Genomic DNA, 17,563 nt, shown 5'->3' with positions numbered 1-17,563 from the left:
GCTTCCCCTGAGTCGTCTTCTGTCTGGGCCACCTGGTCCTAATCAGTTTGTCCTTTAAAAGGTACCACCTGACCTCATCTCACTCTCAGGCCCATCCCTTCTTCTCTGTTCTTCGTACTACGAGCCCCATTAAGGGAGGTGTCTTATTGGCGCCTCAAACACAATCTATGCAAAACCAAACTCTTGATCCTCATCCCGCCAAAAAACAAATTCCACTGCAATCCCCCACATTTCCACATTTCACTTTACCCTTCTAGTTATTCCTGCCCAAAGCCCGGACTCCTCTCTTCCTCTTCATTCCACATATGATCTGTCAGCAAATCTTGCCTCTTCAAAATGTATGTCGAATCTTGCTGCTTTTCATCATCTTCATTACTACCTCTGGACCAAGCCACCATCATTTCTGCCTGAATTATTGTACTAGCTGGCACGCTGACCACCTTGCTTCTTCCCTGCCCTCGCCTTCCCTACCCCGCCCCAGCCTCCGCCTCTCCCAGACCCAGACTCCTCTCCATCTAGCAGTCAGAATGGTCCCCTGCTTAGAGCACTCCAACGGCGTCCTACCTCACTCACGGTAAAAATCGACGTCTTCACAATGGCTCACTAGGCCCTATGTGATCTGCCCCATCACCTGTGACATAATCGCTTGTTACTCTCTTCGTTCACCCCTCACCAGTCCACAGTGGCCTTGCTGTTTCTCCAAAAGCCAGCATGTTCCTACCTCGGGGCCTTTGAGCTTGCTGGTTCTGCCACCAAAGATGCTCATTCCCCAGGTATGGCTGGCCCCTCACTCTTTAAGTCTCTGCTCAAATATCATTTTCCCAGTGATTATTTCTGTGACTTCTTCATTAAAAGCAGAATTTACCTAGTCTTTTTCCCTGGCCAGGCCCCCCTTTTATGCCTTATTTTTCGCTAGGATAGTTCTTATCCTACAACATACTACTTCCTGTACTTAATTTATTGTCTGTCTTATCCCACTCAAATGTAAGCTACAAAAGAGCAAGAATTTTTGTTTATATTCTTTATGACTTTATTCCCATGTCTAGAATCATGCCTGATACTTAGTAGGTGCTGAATAAGTATTTGTTGAATGAATGAATGATGGTCTTCCTGCTTCTGTGCTTATTTCTTCTCCATGTTTCCTTTGCAGACATGTATTTTCAAAATACATAATTTATTATTGCACTGGTTCATTTACAACTCTTCCAAGCCTTCCAGTTGCTCATAAGATGAAGACATACATTCTTAATATAGCTTATGATCTGAGTTTTGCCTGTTATTTTATTTCCAAATCATGCCATTCACCCTCTCACTTTTTACATTTAAGCTACCTTTGACTTCTCTTATTCCCTGGAAAATACAATTCTCCTTCCTACCTCAGGACCTTTGAGTATGCTGTTCCCTTTTCCTGAGCTGCTTCTCTCCCCACTTCTTCCTTTACCCTAATAGCATTAAAAATGATCTATTGTTTGGGAGTGAGGGAGATGATCAGGCAGATTATTTGAACACGCAGAAAAATCAAGTTGATTGTCTCGAGTTATAATTCTCCACTTATGTGCTATAATCTTGTATAATCACAGCCAACTTTCTTAAATATATAGCTATATTCATTCATCATTTACTTATTCACTTCTTCAGGATATATTTATTTAGTGCCTGTGCAAAGCACTGCCGAATCCAATTTTCCAAGTTCTGAAAGTGGCTGTGTGGCTGGCTGTTAACTGTAGAGCTCCCTTCTAATAAGGCCAAGGGACTCCTAGTGCGCGGGGCAGGCCGTGCCTGGATCGGGGGTACAAAAGTGAGTAAGAGAGGACTCTGCCTTGGAAGGCTAGAGGTCAGAGGAATTGGCAATTACACAGAAAACTGGACATTTCCCTCCCTACAGTTTCTTTGTCTTTGATCCCTTTATGTTCCCCAGCTCATTAAAATCAGTATTGAGTAGTTTTCATTAATTTTTCTCTTCTGGCTTTTTTGAACTTTGTAAATATGATTTAAAATGTCCATAACTGCTTCACTTAATGCCAACAGAAATTATTTGCTTTGAGAAAAAAGATGAGTTGAAACTTTAAATTTATATATAGTGAATATCTATAAACTGTAATGGCAATATTCTTGAACGGTGAAATTCAAATGATATATTTATTCCTTCCAAATAACAGCACAAGAGAACCACTGAATGGTGATAGGGGGAATGTTAATATTTGTTCATTAAAATAAAATATTATTAAAGTGGAGAGATCCTTCACTCTTACATCGCATGTTCATCTCCCTAGGGAATTAAAACCGTTACAAGGGGCTGCTCTTTTATTGGCAACAGCAAATAATGTGCTTAATAGATTTATCCTCTCCCGGTCATCATCATTATCATCAGCAAACACTTACAGAGCACCTATTGTGGGCTGGGAGCTTTTCATCTCTCTTGGAAAACAGGGCGTATTTATAACAAAGACAGATAACGATACACTAAGGGCCACACAAATGACATTGAAAATGAGTGTGATAAGAGTTTAAAGTAAGGAGAAGTCACTGAAAGGAGGTGAGACTTGACCTGGGTCTAGAACGAAAGGCAGTTATTAGACGAGAGGGAGATGGAGCTGGACCAGATAAGGGAACACAGTGGGCAGGGACCCGGATGCTCACCTCTTGGGAAATAATGAGTTCTCGAAAATAAAGAACAGGGATACATGGCAATGGAAATTATGTCAGTGGACTCTGGATAATAAGAACCTTAACACTTATATATAGTGTAGTGAGTTACACTCATTAGCTCATCTGATTTTTACAACACGCCCATGAGGGAGACCGTATTTTACAGATGAGGAAGCTGAGGCACGAAGCGGCTGACTGACTGCCCGATCTCACAACCCACAGATGCCGAAGCAGAATTCAAACGCAGGCGTTCTGATTCTGTTCTCCGAGCTCTGACCCACGAGGCTGGGGACCTCGGAAGGCTGCAGAATTTGGGATTTCTCCTGTCGCTGCTGGGGGAGGAGGCACACTGACTGTCTGATGGGGACATGGTGTGTAAGGGCAGACCTCTTCTGGCTCTGGTGGGGAGGTAAGGCCAGAGTGATTGGAAACAGAGAGACCAGTTGGAACAGAGCTTCCTGGAGGATGTGCTGAGGTGTGCTGCTGTCCCACGGAGGGGTAACGGGGTTCCAGGAGGATGGCGCCCCTCCGACCTTGGCAGACCTGGGGGAGGCGAGGGCTGCTGGAGACACAGGGCTGGTGGCCTCCCAACGCCACCTCATCCATTTACCCAAGTGCCATTCAAATAATTTTCTGTGTGTTCCTGGCGTGAACAAGGGCAGACGACTCTGAAGCAGAGGCCGCGTGCCAGGACAGCAGCAGTGGGGAAGGGAAGAAAGGCACGCTGTGGCGGCCCGAGCGACGTGATCCACAGCCCTGTGTGCCCGGATGGCCCCCAAGAGGCGGCAGGATGGCGCACTGGCGAGTGACACCGGCTTGTGTATTCAGGTGTCCGAGAGGTGGGAGCACCATCAGAACTGGGGGAGAGCTGGTTCTGCGGAACAGTGACTGCAATACGGCCTTCCACATGTTAAGTCTGAGGGGTGCTGAGGCATTTAGTTAAGACTTCTTAGTTTTTTTTTTTTCCCCCTGATATTTTGTCATAGTCCTAATTGATCTTTTTTTTCTGAATTTCCTCAAAACTTTTTAGCTTTAAATCTCAATTAATAAAACATCCAGTATTTGAAGTGTGAACAAGCATCTGTACAAAGAGGATAAGCACAGTATCTACGTCATAGAGTTGTGTGTTGTAGGAATTAACGCATGTGAAACAGCACGGCTTTGGGCATCATTAAATGGTATTGAATTAAATCAATTAATGAAGACCCTTGCCTACGACGAACGACCGCAGACGCCAGCACGCGTGCTGGCAAGGGCGGGCTGGTCGTAGGTAGTGGGGTTGTCAGTTACTGAACATAGTTGCAACTAGATTTCAGTGTGGCGTTGACCTGAGGAGCAGACAATACAGCATCTACTGCGATGCGTTAATTAAATTCTTGACAAGCTAAACGTGAGAACCATCCTCTCTGTCCACTGACAGGTTAGGACATGTGGGTGGAGAACATCAATGGATTATAAATCTGTTTAAGATGATCCAGGGGAAGTAAACTTAACTTTAAACTCATGGGAAGCAGGGGTTAAGTATTTGGTTCTTCTGCTTCCTCAGTTACTGATTTTACGTATTATTTTTTTCCAACTAGAACAGCGATACTTGTTCCGCGTGGGCATCTGGCACGTGGAGAAGGGCACTACTGCTCGGGAGAAGCAGATCGACAACCCGACCGCCGCGCTGCACTCACATCGCCGCTCCCTTCCGTCCGTGGGTTTCACAGAGCTCAGCGACACTGTGCAGTTAGAGCTGTGTCCCGCCTTTTCGTTTAACATTATATTACTGAAATCTTTTTCTCCACGTTATTAATTACTCTTCACAAATATCATTCTTCATGGATACATATTATTACAAAGAGTCACAAAATGGTGACTCTTTCACTAACCATTTTAGCAAAGTTGAGTTTCTAGTCCTTTCCGAGTTTTATAAATAACACCATGATGAACATCTTCATGCTGAATCTTTGTCTGATTTTTAGCTAATTTCTTTGGGAATAATTTCTAAAAGGGAAAATCCCAGGGAACATCTATTTCTCCATCTTTTTAACCTATAGTGCATTGCCCAGAGAAACCTTGATCTTTCGGAGGCTACAACCTGGAACAGTTGAGGAGGCTCCGCTCTCTCACTGTCTCGCTCGTCAACAATCAAGGCTCTGGAAGGCTCTGGAAGTCCGCAGAGCCTTAATTGCTGACGAGCAAGACAGTGAGAGAGCGGAGCCTCCACAGTGTCAGCTGTACTCTGGGAAATGAGTTAGAGAGATTCGCTCCTTGATACACATAAATATTTTCTTTTGTCAAAAAACGATCTCCTTAAAATTTTAAATGTCTTAGAACTCAAGTTTTCAGAGAGGAAATGGACCCTTCAATGTTTGGCATGTTTACATGTATTGGGAATGCCTGCATTTCTCACAGAGGACATAAGCCCATGTGGACACTGTCACCAAGATGCCTATTTGAGTCACCCTATCTGACTCTCTCTGGCTTGATGCATATTTGGAGATCAAGATGGTCCCAGGTATTACATGTGTAAATAGATTCCTGCTTTAAGCAACCATTCTGTCAGGGATATATTTTACAATTGTAAAATGCTAAGAGGGTTTAGGAATGCAAATGTCTCTGATTTTCTATTTCCATTAAAAGCCCCTATGTTCTGTAGGAACCTACTGATACATTAACATAAATCAGGATAACTCACTGATTTATATAAAATTAATTTTACTACTGCAAAGCTGATCTTTCTTCAGTACAGTAGTGAATGTATTTATTTGCTAGGAAGAAAAAAATCCCCATCACACATTTGAAGTCATCTCGCAGTCATGCAACATGGTTCTTGTAAAGAGCTCAGAGTGTTTTAGCGCCATTACTGCTGTAACGCATGCTTTTAAAGCACTTGATGGACAAGCTGCTTTCCTGGCTCCCATCCAGGGAAATAGGGTTCGAAGACATTGGATGAGTTGCTCAGCGTCCGGCGGGGTTGGGGGAGGGGGGCGGGCGGGGAATAAAGGACAAGCCAAGAAGAATCCAGATTCTTCCTAGAACATTCTGTGCGCCCAGCATCACGCGGCCAGGTACCCTGTCCTTACCGGTGGGTTTGACGAGCACTGCCAAGAAGTCCGTGGTGAGGGAGCTGACGTAGAGGAGAATGCAGGGCGCCTTGGTGGTGCTGAAGCTGAATCGGATCTCCTCATGGGTCAGGTCCGGCGGGGAGCCCTGCGGGTCAGGCGAGTCCTCCGATCTGCTGCCCGATTCCTTGCCGCTGACCCTGGGCGCCTGGAAATTATACCGTAGCCACATCCCCTCTTCAAAAAATGCACCAACATCTGTTGAAAAGAAAGAAAAAGAGAGAAAACTGAATAATGAGAAGTCTGATGCTGATACGACCCACGATTTGAATGTGGGCTGACTGCTAGTTTTGGAGTGGCCTCCGAGGCAGTTCACAGGGGGCAGACTGACCCCAGGGAGGGGGTTGGCCCAGGTCAGCGTCTCTGTGGATGGATGTTATTTCATCAACACGAATACACTATCAAAAAAAAAAAAAAGTAGGTAACGATATGGCGGTCCATAAACTTAAAATGTGATGGTAAAATTGAGAAATGTAAATCATGCCAGAAAAAAAACCTCATGGACTAATTTCGGTGGAAGAGACGTGCCGAGGTAAAGGCAGCGTTTCGAGGAGCCCTCCCCGAGATGCTGTTGCCTGGGACATTCGCACCTGAAAGCCCTCGACAGAGCTCTAAGTCCCGGGAGGTCTGTGTACAATGTTCAAAGTCATAAGACGTGAAATTAGAATTGTGTCCAGATGTGGCACTGCCATCAATTAGTCATGTGGCCCGAAGCTGCTTAACCAGCTTCACAGGCCTCACTTAGCATTCATCTGAGAAAGCAAGATAATAGTGAACATTGTAGAATATAATTTAAAGTAATTAGCCCATAATAAATAGTACCTATTATTATTATTACTGTGAAATTAGAAGAAAGGTCACTAACCTTTCACCAGTCTTTTCCTGTAGCCTAATCAGTGAAAATTGGTTTCTAATCATTTTCAGGCAGACAAGCTCCTGCTGTAGTTTTTCCCACCGTTTGTTCCCGAAAGTTCTTCAAATCACCTCCTTTCTCACTACGAAAGCCTGAGGCCCCCTTTCAAGATGTGTTTGGTCTTTACTGCTACTGTTCCATAGCGCTCTGCCCGGGCCCATCTGAAAGCATGTCTCAAACTTCTTTGCCCTTGGAATCCACTATTCTCATCCTGCTAAAGGAACACTACACAGAATGTATTCTGTGACACACTGCTTTACATTGTGATCAATGGGGGCGGGGGGGGGGGAATTTACAATGATTCTTTCATCTGGGAAATTTGAAGTTCAATTTTAAAGAGCTCTAGCTTGGACTCGGCACAGTGCAGTGATCGAGGGTCTGGGGTCAGACTCCTGCAGTGACTCTCGGCCTTGACACTTACCAAGTGTGTTAACTTGGTCAATGGCTTGAAATTTTCTAAGCCTGTTTCCTTCTCTGAAAAAATGGGGCCTCACAGGTTGCTGTGAGGATTAAATAACCCACGTATAACACTTAGCCTAGTGCCTGGGGTGTATGATAAGCACTCAATAAAGGTTAGTTAGTTATGTGACAAAGACAGGTTACCACGTTCTATTCAGGGCCACGGATGCCACCCCCACGTCCCACCAGATGCCACCACGCATGCAGTACTCCAGTAAGTCACCCCGGCACTGCTACAGTCCACCGCGTTCTGCCTCTCGCGAGTTCTGGTGAAGAGTTCAGCTAACTACAGGCTCTCAGGCACGGGCAGCTGTCTTCCTCCCAACCCTCTCACCCCGAGGACTTTACAAGTGTGCGCATGTGTGCGTACGTGTGAATGGGAGGGCGCTGTCTAAATGCTGGGAGCGGTACTGATGCATTTAGTGGGCGGGGGGAGGATTGCTGAGTGTCCTGCAGTGTGTGAGTGAAACTGTCTTATATAATTACGAACTGTCCTGCTCACGAATGCCACAGTGTCCTTGTTGGGGAACAGGATTAGAGAAACACTCAGCCCCGCTCGTCGCTCCATAGTTACTGGAATGTCAAGGTGCACCGAATGCATCAGGCCCTCGAGGAGCTTTCTGCCCAGCAGTGGCCGTGGGAGGAGACACACACACACACCTGGACACGTGGCGAGCATGTCACGAGTGTATGGTGTGTGTCATGTGGTTTGCTCAGCAGGCCGCGTGTTGAGAACCCCACCACGCCGCCTGGAAGGTTCTCCATGCCCAGCGAGCACCTGCTGAGTGCCGGCTACGTGCCAGGCACCCTATTGGGCACCGAGGTCACAATTCTCACTCTCAAGGAGCACCTGTTCTTGAGAAGGATTTAGACTAGCAAACAAGGGCAGAAGGCGGCGCGGTGAGCACAGGATCGGTGTATACAGGCGGGAACCTGCCCTGTCTCCAGGGCCCCGGAAGATGCTGGGGCCAGGACCCAAACAGCCGGCGGCACGTTGCCGCGTGAAAGTGGAGGGCAGCTTTCTGGCTGAGGGAGCCGTTTGCCAAACCCCTCAGCAGGTGTAACGGGTTCCCCAGGTGCTGCTTACACGCACGGGTCTGGGACCCTGGGAGGCGAAGCCGAGGCAGGACCGTGCCCCTGGAGGAGCAGGCGGCTGAGGGGCCTGCCTGGTGGAGACGTTACGCATCGCTCAGCTAAACTGCCAACAGTCAAGGCAGAGTATCTCCATGAAGGGATATTCAGAAAGCTAAGGATTTTAGATAAACAAATGGAGAACACGCCACAGAGAATACTTTTGATGTATTTTAGAATCACCATTAACGAGCTTTAATGATTCGTGAGGAGGAAGGATTATACTCTGCTTAAAGGTATTATTCTGAAGCCACGTCACAAACCGACTGTTGTTATACCAGGGCCTGGGAGTGCTGCGAACCACTTAAGGTTCGAAGCAGCAGATTTATAGCTGTCATTTCTTTGTTTCAGATTGTTTTCGGGAAACGCCAAGTCACGGTCCTACAGTAACACTCAGGGAAGTAACACTCCCATCCCTTCGGAGTGAATAACTGAAATAACACTAATTTAACAAGCCCCAAATGACATCTTTTCCCTCATTACATGGTCAAAAAGCACTGATTTAGTATGCTTGATTTAAGGTTTTTATATTAATGTGAGATGGCTTAAGTTTTGTGATATTCGTTTTTTGGATAGAAAATGATAAATTTTGGGTCTACTTATTCTAAGATGTATTATGATTACATTCCAAGATGTATTATGAAAGGGATTTGCTGAATTATATATCATGTTTCTCAAAATTTTGGAAAACATTACGCCATCTGTAGACTTAGACTCGTGAAGGGGACAGGAACCTAGAAGCAGACAAGGAATCTTATCTTAACATTTCTTGGTCCTCAAAATGTATCCTGTGTAAACTATCTGAGTAGGGAAAATAAATTTGAAAATGTTCAAAATAAAATCTACAAACCATACGTCCCAGAATAATAAAGATGTTTTCCTCATCTACCTAAATCCCTGATGCTTACAGTGGAGAAACAAACACACAGCTGGAGCTCACCCCGGGATTAAATTGCTCCTCATCTGTTTCTCTTTCAAGTTCAACGATTTTACTCCTTTTGCCTTTTCACATAGGATATCTTTTGCAACCTATATTTTTTAAATTGACACCATTCTTTTTGTTCTCTAATGTTCCCCATGAAGACCCAGCATTGAAAGTCCCCAACTCACAAATGGGCTCTTTGACAAAAATTTATTTTAAAGTCAGTAACTTGTAATTTGGAAACATTTACCCATAGAAACAATGCTTTAAATGTTGGCTAGTTTGCCAGAAGAGTCTACAAATGCTGAATCACTCTGGATGGGTAATAAAAGATAATTGAAGAGTGCCATTGTGTATTAGTAATTAAAACAGAAACAGCAGCAACAACGAAAAAATGTTAAAGTTTATTTTGAATGTGAGAACTCCAGGGTACTGTGTTCCCACAAGGATTTCATCTTGCTCATCCAGTGGTATGCTGGTAAATGTTACACAGCTGGCTCCCCAGCGGGTAGAAACCCTGATCTTTAGCGTTTGCCTATTCCCGTGGTGTAAACACTCCCGACTTGACTAATTTCAAGCTGCCAACATGACATCACTAAATATGGAGTCGAGAAGAGATGTTCACAACTGGACTCGCAGTCTGTGTGCACTGCCTCCAGCATGTGATCTTCCTCTACTCCCTCAGTCACGACCCAGACATTCAAGCAAATGCGTTTACCGAGCCCCCACTGTGCAGAATGTCATAGTCAGTATAACACAGCACCATAACTGGGTGGCTTAAACAACAGAAATGCATTTCTCACAATTTTGCTGACTGTAAGTCAAAGATCAAGGAGGCAGCTGATTTTTGTTCCCAGTGAAGGTTCTCTTCCTGGCTTTCAGACAGCTGTGTTCTTGTGTGCTCACGTGGCAGAGAGACGAGAGACAGAGAGACAGAGAGACAGAGAGACAGAGAGAGCGAGAGAGAGACAGAGAGAGAGACAGAGAGACAGACAGAGAGACAGACAGAGAGACAGAGAGACAGAGAGAGCGAGAGCGAGAGAGAGCGAGAGAGAGCTTGCTCTCTGGTCTCATCTCATCAGGGCACCAGTCCCATCACAAGGGCTTCACCCTCACGACTTCCTCTAAACCTGATCACCTTCAATGCCTCATCTCTAAATACCATTGCGTGGGGGGTTAGGGCTTCAACATGTGAATTCTGGGGACGACACAAACATTCAGTCCATAACCACAGGCTTCCCTCTTTTTACCTCCTGCTGCAGAACAACACTTTAATATTTGCTTACGTTTTCCTGCCTTCCAAAGCTCCCTTCTACTCTGGACCCTGAAAGCACCACACGGCTGCTACGAAATCTAGGAGGAACCGCTGGAGAACAGATACCTTTGCGGAGCAAGCACTGGCCTGAGCCCCAGCCTCGGGCCATTAAACACTTTCATGGCTGAATCCCATTGCCCAGGATAATCACTCTCATTAACTGCTTTTTAATTTGTCATCTAGTAAAACAGTTAAGTGAACTTTATGGAGCTCTGCTCTTAGTGACCTTGGACATCAGCCCTCTGCGTGCAGCCCGATTCTGCATCGACATGCTCCTTCCAGGGCCATCTGCAAGGCCCAGCTCTGTTTACACCTGTTTCCTTTGTACCCCCAAGGCCCCTGCTATCCTGAAAGACAGTGTTTCTCTCCTTGCCTTACTTTGGCAAAATCTGCTTTTTCTCCCCAAGTACACCACTCTAAATTTCCCTGCTGAATTTTTTATTCTGTTTGTTTGATGTTTTCTTCAATTTACTATAATCGTTTTGGAACAACGACATTGGATCCGGGATGGGTAAATGTTCGCCTCGACTTGTTCCGGTTCCCCAGGTGAATACATATCTATAGTAACCACTTTCCCACCAGTCCCTCTAAAGGCCAGGTTACTTCCAGGTCAGTTTCTATGTAATAAGCTTCAAGGGTCTGAATTTGCACAAAGGAGAAAAAATACTGAAGAAAAATCTTTTAAGTTTAGCCTGAATGGCATGTGCCACCCATGAGACACAAATATAGCGTGTATTACTTAAAACACATCAATAAGCTGCATGGTTTATGAGTTGACTATGTAGGAGCCAGGAGCCTTTCTCTCTTGGAGTCTAAGAGTCAACAGCACTGAACAAGTTTACTCAAAAATTAAGCAGGAAGACAGTTTGCACGCAGAATTCCAGGGTCATGCTCCTGAAACTGGGTTAATAAGTGTCCCCAGCAAACATGGCAGTCAGCAGGTTATCATGCTTTAGGGACAGCAAGTGAGATGAGGACTCGACTGTAGCAAACTTCACCTGAGACTTATAGCAAGGGCAGGAGTCCAAAGATGTGGGTTTTAGTCCTGGCTCTGCCACCAAATAGCTGTATGATGCTGGTCAAGAAAGTCATTCAATTGCTGTGGGCTTTAATTCATTCTCATCTCAAAGAAACCCTCCCTTGAACTTACATCCTTCTCTGGCTAGCAGCTTGTCTTCTCATACCTTCTTCGCAGTCCTCAAGTGCCTTCTATAATAAGCCATGAAGCTATTAGAGATTTACTAGAGAGTAAGCGATATTTAAGTAATCACTGAAGGAGAATGAGATTTAACTGGGATTGGAGGTAGGGAAAGAAACTTAGGAAGAGCAGAGCATGTGCAAAGGCCTTGCGGAAGGAGGGAATGTTGAGGACCGATGCAAATAAGTTCAAGACGGCTACAATTCAGGGGAAAGTGGCAGGAAGTGAGGCTCATAGAGAGAAAGGCGTTTTGAGGATTTTGGTCTTTGTATGGAAAGAAATGGGTAACTGTGAAGGGTTTCAGGCAGAGGTGACATAATCTGATTTGCAGACTTAGAAGATCCCCCTGGCTGCAGTTTGGTGAACTGACTGGAGGGAGAGGAGAGGAGATGCAGACAGACACTGCAGAGGCTGCCGTCACGGCACTGAGTAAGCATGACGATGGTCTGGACCATTGTCAGCACCTGCAAACCCACGAGACTAGTAGTTAGAGTGAGCAGACGCTTCAGGGGTCATCTGGACAGAATCTGAGGAGAGTTAAGAAGTGGGGAAGGAGAGGTGTTAAGGAAGATGTATTTCTGGATGGGTGTTGGTGATGTCCCTGGTAACAGGAACTCAGAGGTGGTCCTGGTGGGGTGGGGAAGGGGTGGTATCCTGAGTTTAGCTCTGAAGAGGAACAGTTTGAGATGCTTTTGAACCAGAGAAGCAGAGATATCAGGCATTGCCCGATGCAGAGAGGTCTGGGCTGGAAACACACATTTTAGAGTCATTATTATAGATGGTATTTAACACGAGCCTGGATGGGCTGCTGAAAGAAGCATCTAAAGAGGGAGTAAAGGGAGGCCTCGGGCTGATAGCTGAGAAGGTCAGTGTTGATGGGTAAGGAAGAATGAGCTTGCAAAGGAGAGACGGAGCTCAAGGAATTGGAGCGGTTAAGAGAAACGCCTAGGACGTGTGGTGTTAGTGACGCCAAGGAGAGAGGGTTTTCAAGGAGAAGGAACTGGTCAAGGTTAGAATGCTGCCCAGAGATCCAGTTAGAGTTTCCTTCAAAGGGAAAGTTCTAGAAGCCCTCCAGTCTGCATTTTCACCTCCTCAGTAGCTGTATCTGGCTTCTGTCTATGACGTCAGGTTGCTATCACTTGTCACCGTGAACTTTCTAATCACCAGAGTGAAAAGACAATTTCTGTCGATCTAGTTCTCAAACCCAAACTCAACACATATGAAACTGCATTCATGAAAATCTGTCCCTCTCCCTGAATTTTCTAGTTTGACAAACGCCGCCTCGTCCATCTGGTCATCCAAAGACAGCAAAGCAGACGTCACCCTGAGGTCCCTGTTTCCAGTGCCTCTCCTGCCGTCTGCATCTCCTCCGCCTGCCTCCCGCTCAGTTGCTGAGGTCTTGCTTTGACGACTGCAGTGATTTCATTAAAGGCGACCTCTGATGGGTCTCTTACGACCTTTCAGAGCGACCTTCCTTATACACTAGTCTAAGTGTGCTGTCCTTAAACTTAAATTTCATCCCTTTTCTTAAAATTTGGGATATCGCTGGGGGTGGGGGAGGTCACCAGATATATTTCAGAGAATCCGTAAATCTTAACAAAATTTCAGGCAAAAGTACATGTGTATACATTTTCCTGGAGAGAGGGTTAATGGTTTTCATGAGATTTCATGACCCCACCGCTAAAAGTTTAAGGAAAAACAGTAAGAATTTATTCGCTCCAACATGACTCGTTGAGATGCTCGGTGCACTCAGGCCCTGTGCTAGACGCCGACTCGGCTTCGGAGCGCTCTCCGTTTCGCTCGTCATCTGGACCTGCTCCTTCTTGGTGCCACGCTGTCTCCACACGTGGTCTAGCCGGTACCTGCCCGCCCGCCTCCGTCGCATCCGTCTCTCAGACCCTTCAGTTCTCCTCCTCATTCACGCTTCATCTCCTCCCTACGTGCGGCCCACAGTGTGGAGAGCTCCTCCTTAAACGCCCTCGTAGCTCTTTGCCAGAACTTTAGCCCGACAAATGTAATCTTGTTTGCTTTCCATTTAGTAAACAGTCCTTGGAATTCATCTATATGTCAGGCCCGTGCGGATAACAAAAGCAAACACAATGGGGACTTTTTCCCTCCAGGAGTTCACTGTTGGTTGGGAGACTGAGTAAACAGATTGTAGAATAAAGAGTGAGATCTAGAATAATAGAGTGTGTGGAAAGAAACGGCAGGAAGAGAGAAAGATCGGCCCTTTCTGTGGGTGAGTGTCGGGATGTCTGGATTACTTCCCTCAGGAGGTGGCTGAGCTGGGTGCCAACAATTGAGTACATATCTGCAGGAGCAAGGCAGGCACGCGTGCTCCAAGCACGGCAAACAGCGTGAACAGAGGCGTGGCAGAGTGAACTGGTGTGGGTTCAGGAAATCATGTCAGGAGCTTCTAAACCTCGCTGTGCTTAAAAAAAAAATGTGACTGAGTTCAAGTCTCAGAGGTTCCAATCTAATTGGTCTGGAGAAAGGCCTGCCCGTTGCATATTTCAGCCTTTTCTCAGGTTGCTCTAATGTGCAGCCAGAACTGAGCACTGCTGTTCCAGGCAGTGGGTATAACTTGATTTTAGGTGTGGGCTGAGATGTGGTAGGAGATGCTGCTGGAAAAGAAGGCGGGATTGGGCTGTCAAGGTCTTGAACCACTTAAAATATATATTTTTAGAAGAATAATATACTGTGAAATAATGTCAAACTTACAGAAGATTTGCAAGATGAGCACAAAGGACTCCATGTCCAGATTCCCTAAGTTTTAACATTGCACCACATTTCCCTCTGTGTGTATATTTACACATGTGCATGCAATGCATACACACGAAGACTAATTCCTGCACCATCTGACACTGAGCTGAATTGAGGAATCCGACATTAATGCAATCGCCCCATCACTGTCCCACTTCTGGAAAAAAAATATAAACAGACACAAATATTTGTATACACAAAAATAATTTTAGAAAACCATTTTGAGGATATCTATATATTTCTGTGCAGAAAGCTCTTTTGCAAATAAGCAGGCAACACAGGGGGCCCACAGCCAACTCTGTCACAAGGGAAGGGGAGGGATGAGAAAGGGAAGGAAATGCCTTATTTATGCAACCTGCAGCTCACCAGAATGTGAGCTTTTGAAGATAAGATCTTTGTCTTGTAGCCTCAGCCAGCTCCTGGCCTCCAGTAGGTATGCAAAAAATATTTGCTGAATCGAGCTGAGCTGAATTTGAATTTTTTAATAGCTAGAGTATATTTCTTCAACTAGCCCTTAGTTGGCATTTTCCAGTTTCATTTCCTTTGTAAAGTGGGCTTTTTGAGAGAAATGCTATTCCATCAACTGAGACGTCGTCATTAATTAAAACAGCAATTAATGAAAGTGTTGTAAGATACATTTATAATAATATGTCCAAAAGAATTAAGTGACTTACAGCTTAGCGGATGCTCTAAATTTCTACTGCTTTCCCCCCCTTTATATTGGCTCAGTAGACTGGAGCATATTTAGACAGATTGGCCAACTTTAACAGCTTTAATAGATAAAGTTGTCCCAATCAAATGTCTCTACCTCACTTTACCTCTACTCTGCTAACTTTAGTGTTGCTGTGAAGCTATTGCTTTTAGGAATCATATTATTTGTAAAACTAATTAACTAATTTGAGCCTGTTCTAGATACAAGGAACATTCTATTAATTCTATCCATTCTGGTGATAAGGGCGCTTTTTCTTTGTTCTATACTTAACACTGAACGTTCCATATTTTCTTGCTTGCTCAGCTGATCTGATGAGGCGAACAGAATTCTTGACCGTGAGAGTCCTCGAGGGCAAGCGCTGTTTTTAATTCACTTTGTAGCTGCAGAATCTGGTGAAAGGAGGCTCTCCCAGAACACCTGCTGATTCACTGAGCACACTTTTGAATTGGAGCCAGACACACATTTACACACTGTAAGGAAACGAGCTTCTTTTGATTCCTGCTGCGTGTCAGTCTCAATAGGGAATTTTCATGTATTATCTTGTTTAACTTAATTACTCATCAGCAACATTTTTGAGATAGATGCTATCATCTCCATTTTACAGATAAGGTAACTGAGGTTTAGGGGAATAACGTGCCTAAGGTCACCTACTGCTCAGAGAGGGAGAGTCAGTCCAGACCTTCTGGACATCAGAGCCCAAGCTCTTTCCTCTTTGAATGGCTGTGCCTTTGCGAGTTCTGTTAGCCATTTTCACAGAAATCTGCAGAGTGATTCGTTTATCAGTTTCTTCCTTGAGAATTTTATAAGGAAACTAGTTACCAGGTAACCACTGATTGTTTACTACCCACAAACGTAAAAACACAATTGGCTCTTTAAGGTGATAATATTCCATTTTTTTTTTCTACCAGCTAAGACCTTAATAGAGAACAACCAGAAAATCCATGTGTCTTATTATTTATGACAAACTACTGTTAATGTTAAAATAATTTCTATTTTGATCTAAAAAAGCCACACCTGAAGGTCATGGTTGATGGCAAATATATGTGAAACAGTCACATATATTTCCTGAAATCCAAAGCCATTTCCATTTGCTGGTTTTTATAATAAAAGCAAGTCATATCTTTTTATTTTTAGTATTTTAAAAAATTTTAAGTTATAATTGGCATATGATATATTAGTTTCAGGTATACAACATAGTATTAGACATTTATGTAACTTACAAAGTGATCACGCTGACACTGTACATAGTTATTACAATATTACGGACTGTATTCCTTATGCTATACTTTTTATCCTCATGACTATTTTGTAACTACCAATTTGTACTTCTTAATCCTTTCCCATTTTTCACTTACCCCCAAACCCCTCTCCCATCTGGCAACCATCCAAATATCCTCCGTATCTGTTTGTTTCCATTTTGTTTATTTTGTTCTTTAGATTCCACATGTCAGTGAAATCATGTGGCATTTCTTCCTCTGTCTGACTTACTCCCCTCAGCACAATACAGGGCCTATCTTTGGAAGTAAGCTATGTTCTTTGACCAAGGAGGGTCTATGGAGCCATAAATTACAACTTTCCTTATTATTCCTCATTTCAGCCATTTTGTCTGTGTGGCTACTTTACTTGGTATGTTAGTTACGCCTTGTGATTTGTTGAGATGTTCGAACCCAGCCCCAAATTGTCCTTCAGTCTTCATGAACCATCCTGAACGTGCTGCTGAATTTGGAGAATATGCCATGCTGTACAGGTAGTTTTAACGAAGGTTGACGATCACAGCTGGAGTCTCGCTCATCAAAAGGGAAGAGGATTCATGTGGACGATTCTGATGGTTATGTAAACACAGCGTGATATAAAGAAGCTCAGCTCTGGCTGCTTTCTTGCACGGGTCCTGGATGTGTGAGGTGTTAGAAGCTGATGGCATTCTACCTCGTGCTACTCAAGAACGTGATTATATTCCAGTAAAGTCACCTGAGGCCTCTCAGCATTTCTGGATGTGGAGTAGAAGGGTTGCACTATGCTCTTGGAAAAAATATGCTAACTGAAAACTGTTTATGATGCCATATGAAGTCCAAGAAGTGCACAGGCCAAGGCCACTGGGCCCATCCCAGGCCAGGAGCTGTCCTCACACTGACTTGCATATCCTGGCACCAGCTGCTTTTCTGGTTTGGCAATTACCCTTGTAACTGTTTTAGGGCAAACACTGCGTTTTAGTTGATTGTATCTTGAGTTCAACACAATTGAATATATACTTATTGAATTAATGAATGAATTTGTGGTATTATGGACCGGTTTGGCTGTCTTCATATTTTTTTCAAAGTTATAATAGACCCCACCACCAAAAGAAAATCAAGACATGCTGGCAATGTGTTTTTATCACCATCTATAATTTTC

General features: G+C 44.4%; 1 protein-coding gene across 1 annotated transcript in view; it reads right to left on the bottom strand.

Moving 5' to 3' along the window:
* Window positions 1-17,563, bottom strand: part of CNTNAP2 (contactin associated protein like 2) — a 1,200,002-nt gene that overhangs the window by 125,406 nt on the left and 1,057,033 nt on the right. Inside the window, exon 19 of the mRNA XM_011365532.2 lies at window positions 5,721-5,957. Within this exon, the coding sequence (XP_011363834.1) occupies window positions 5,721-5,957 (237 nt within the window). The remainder of the gene's footprint in view (window positions 1-5,720; window positions 5,958-17,563) is intronic.

Source organism: Pteropus vampyrus, unplaced genomic scaffold (genome assembly GCF_000151845.1).
Source record: "Pteropus vampyrus isolate Shadow unplaced genomic scaffold, Pvam_2.0 Scaffold112, whole genome shotgun sequence".
NCBI lineage: Eukaryota > Metazoa > Chordata > Mammalia > Chiroptera > Pteropodidae > Pteropus > Pteropus vampyrus.
The sequence above is the reverse complement of the archived record's forward strand: the minus strand, read 5'-3'. Positions and strand labels throughout refer to the sequence as shown.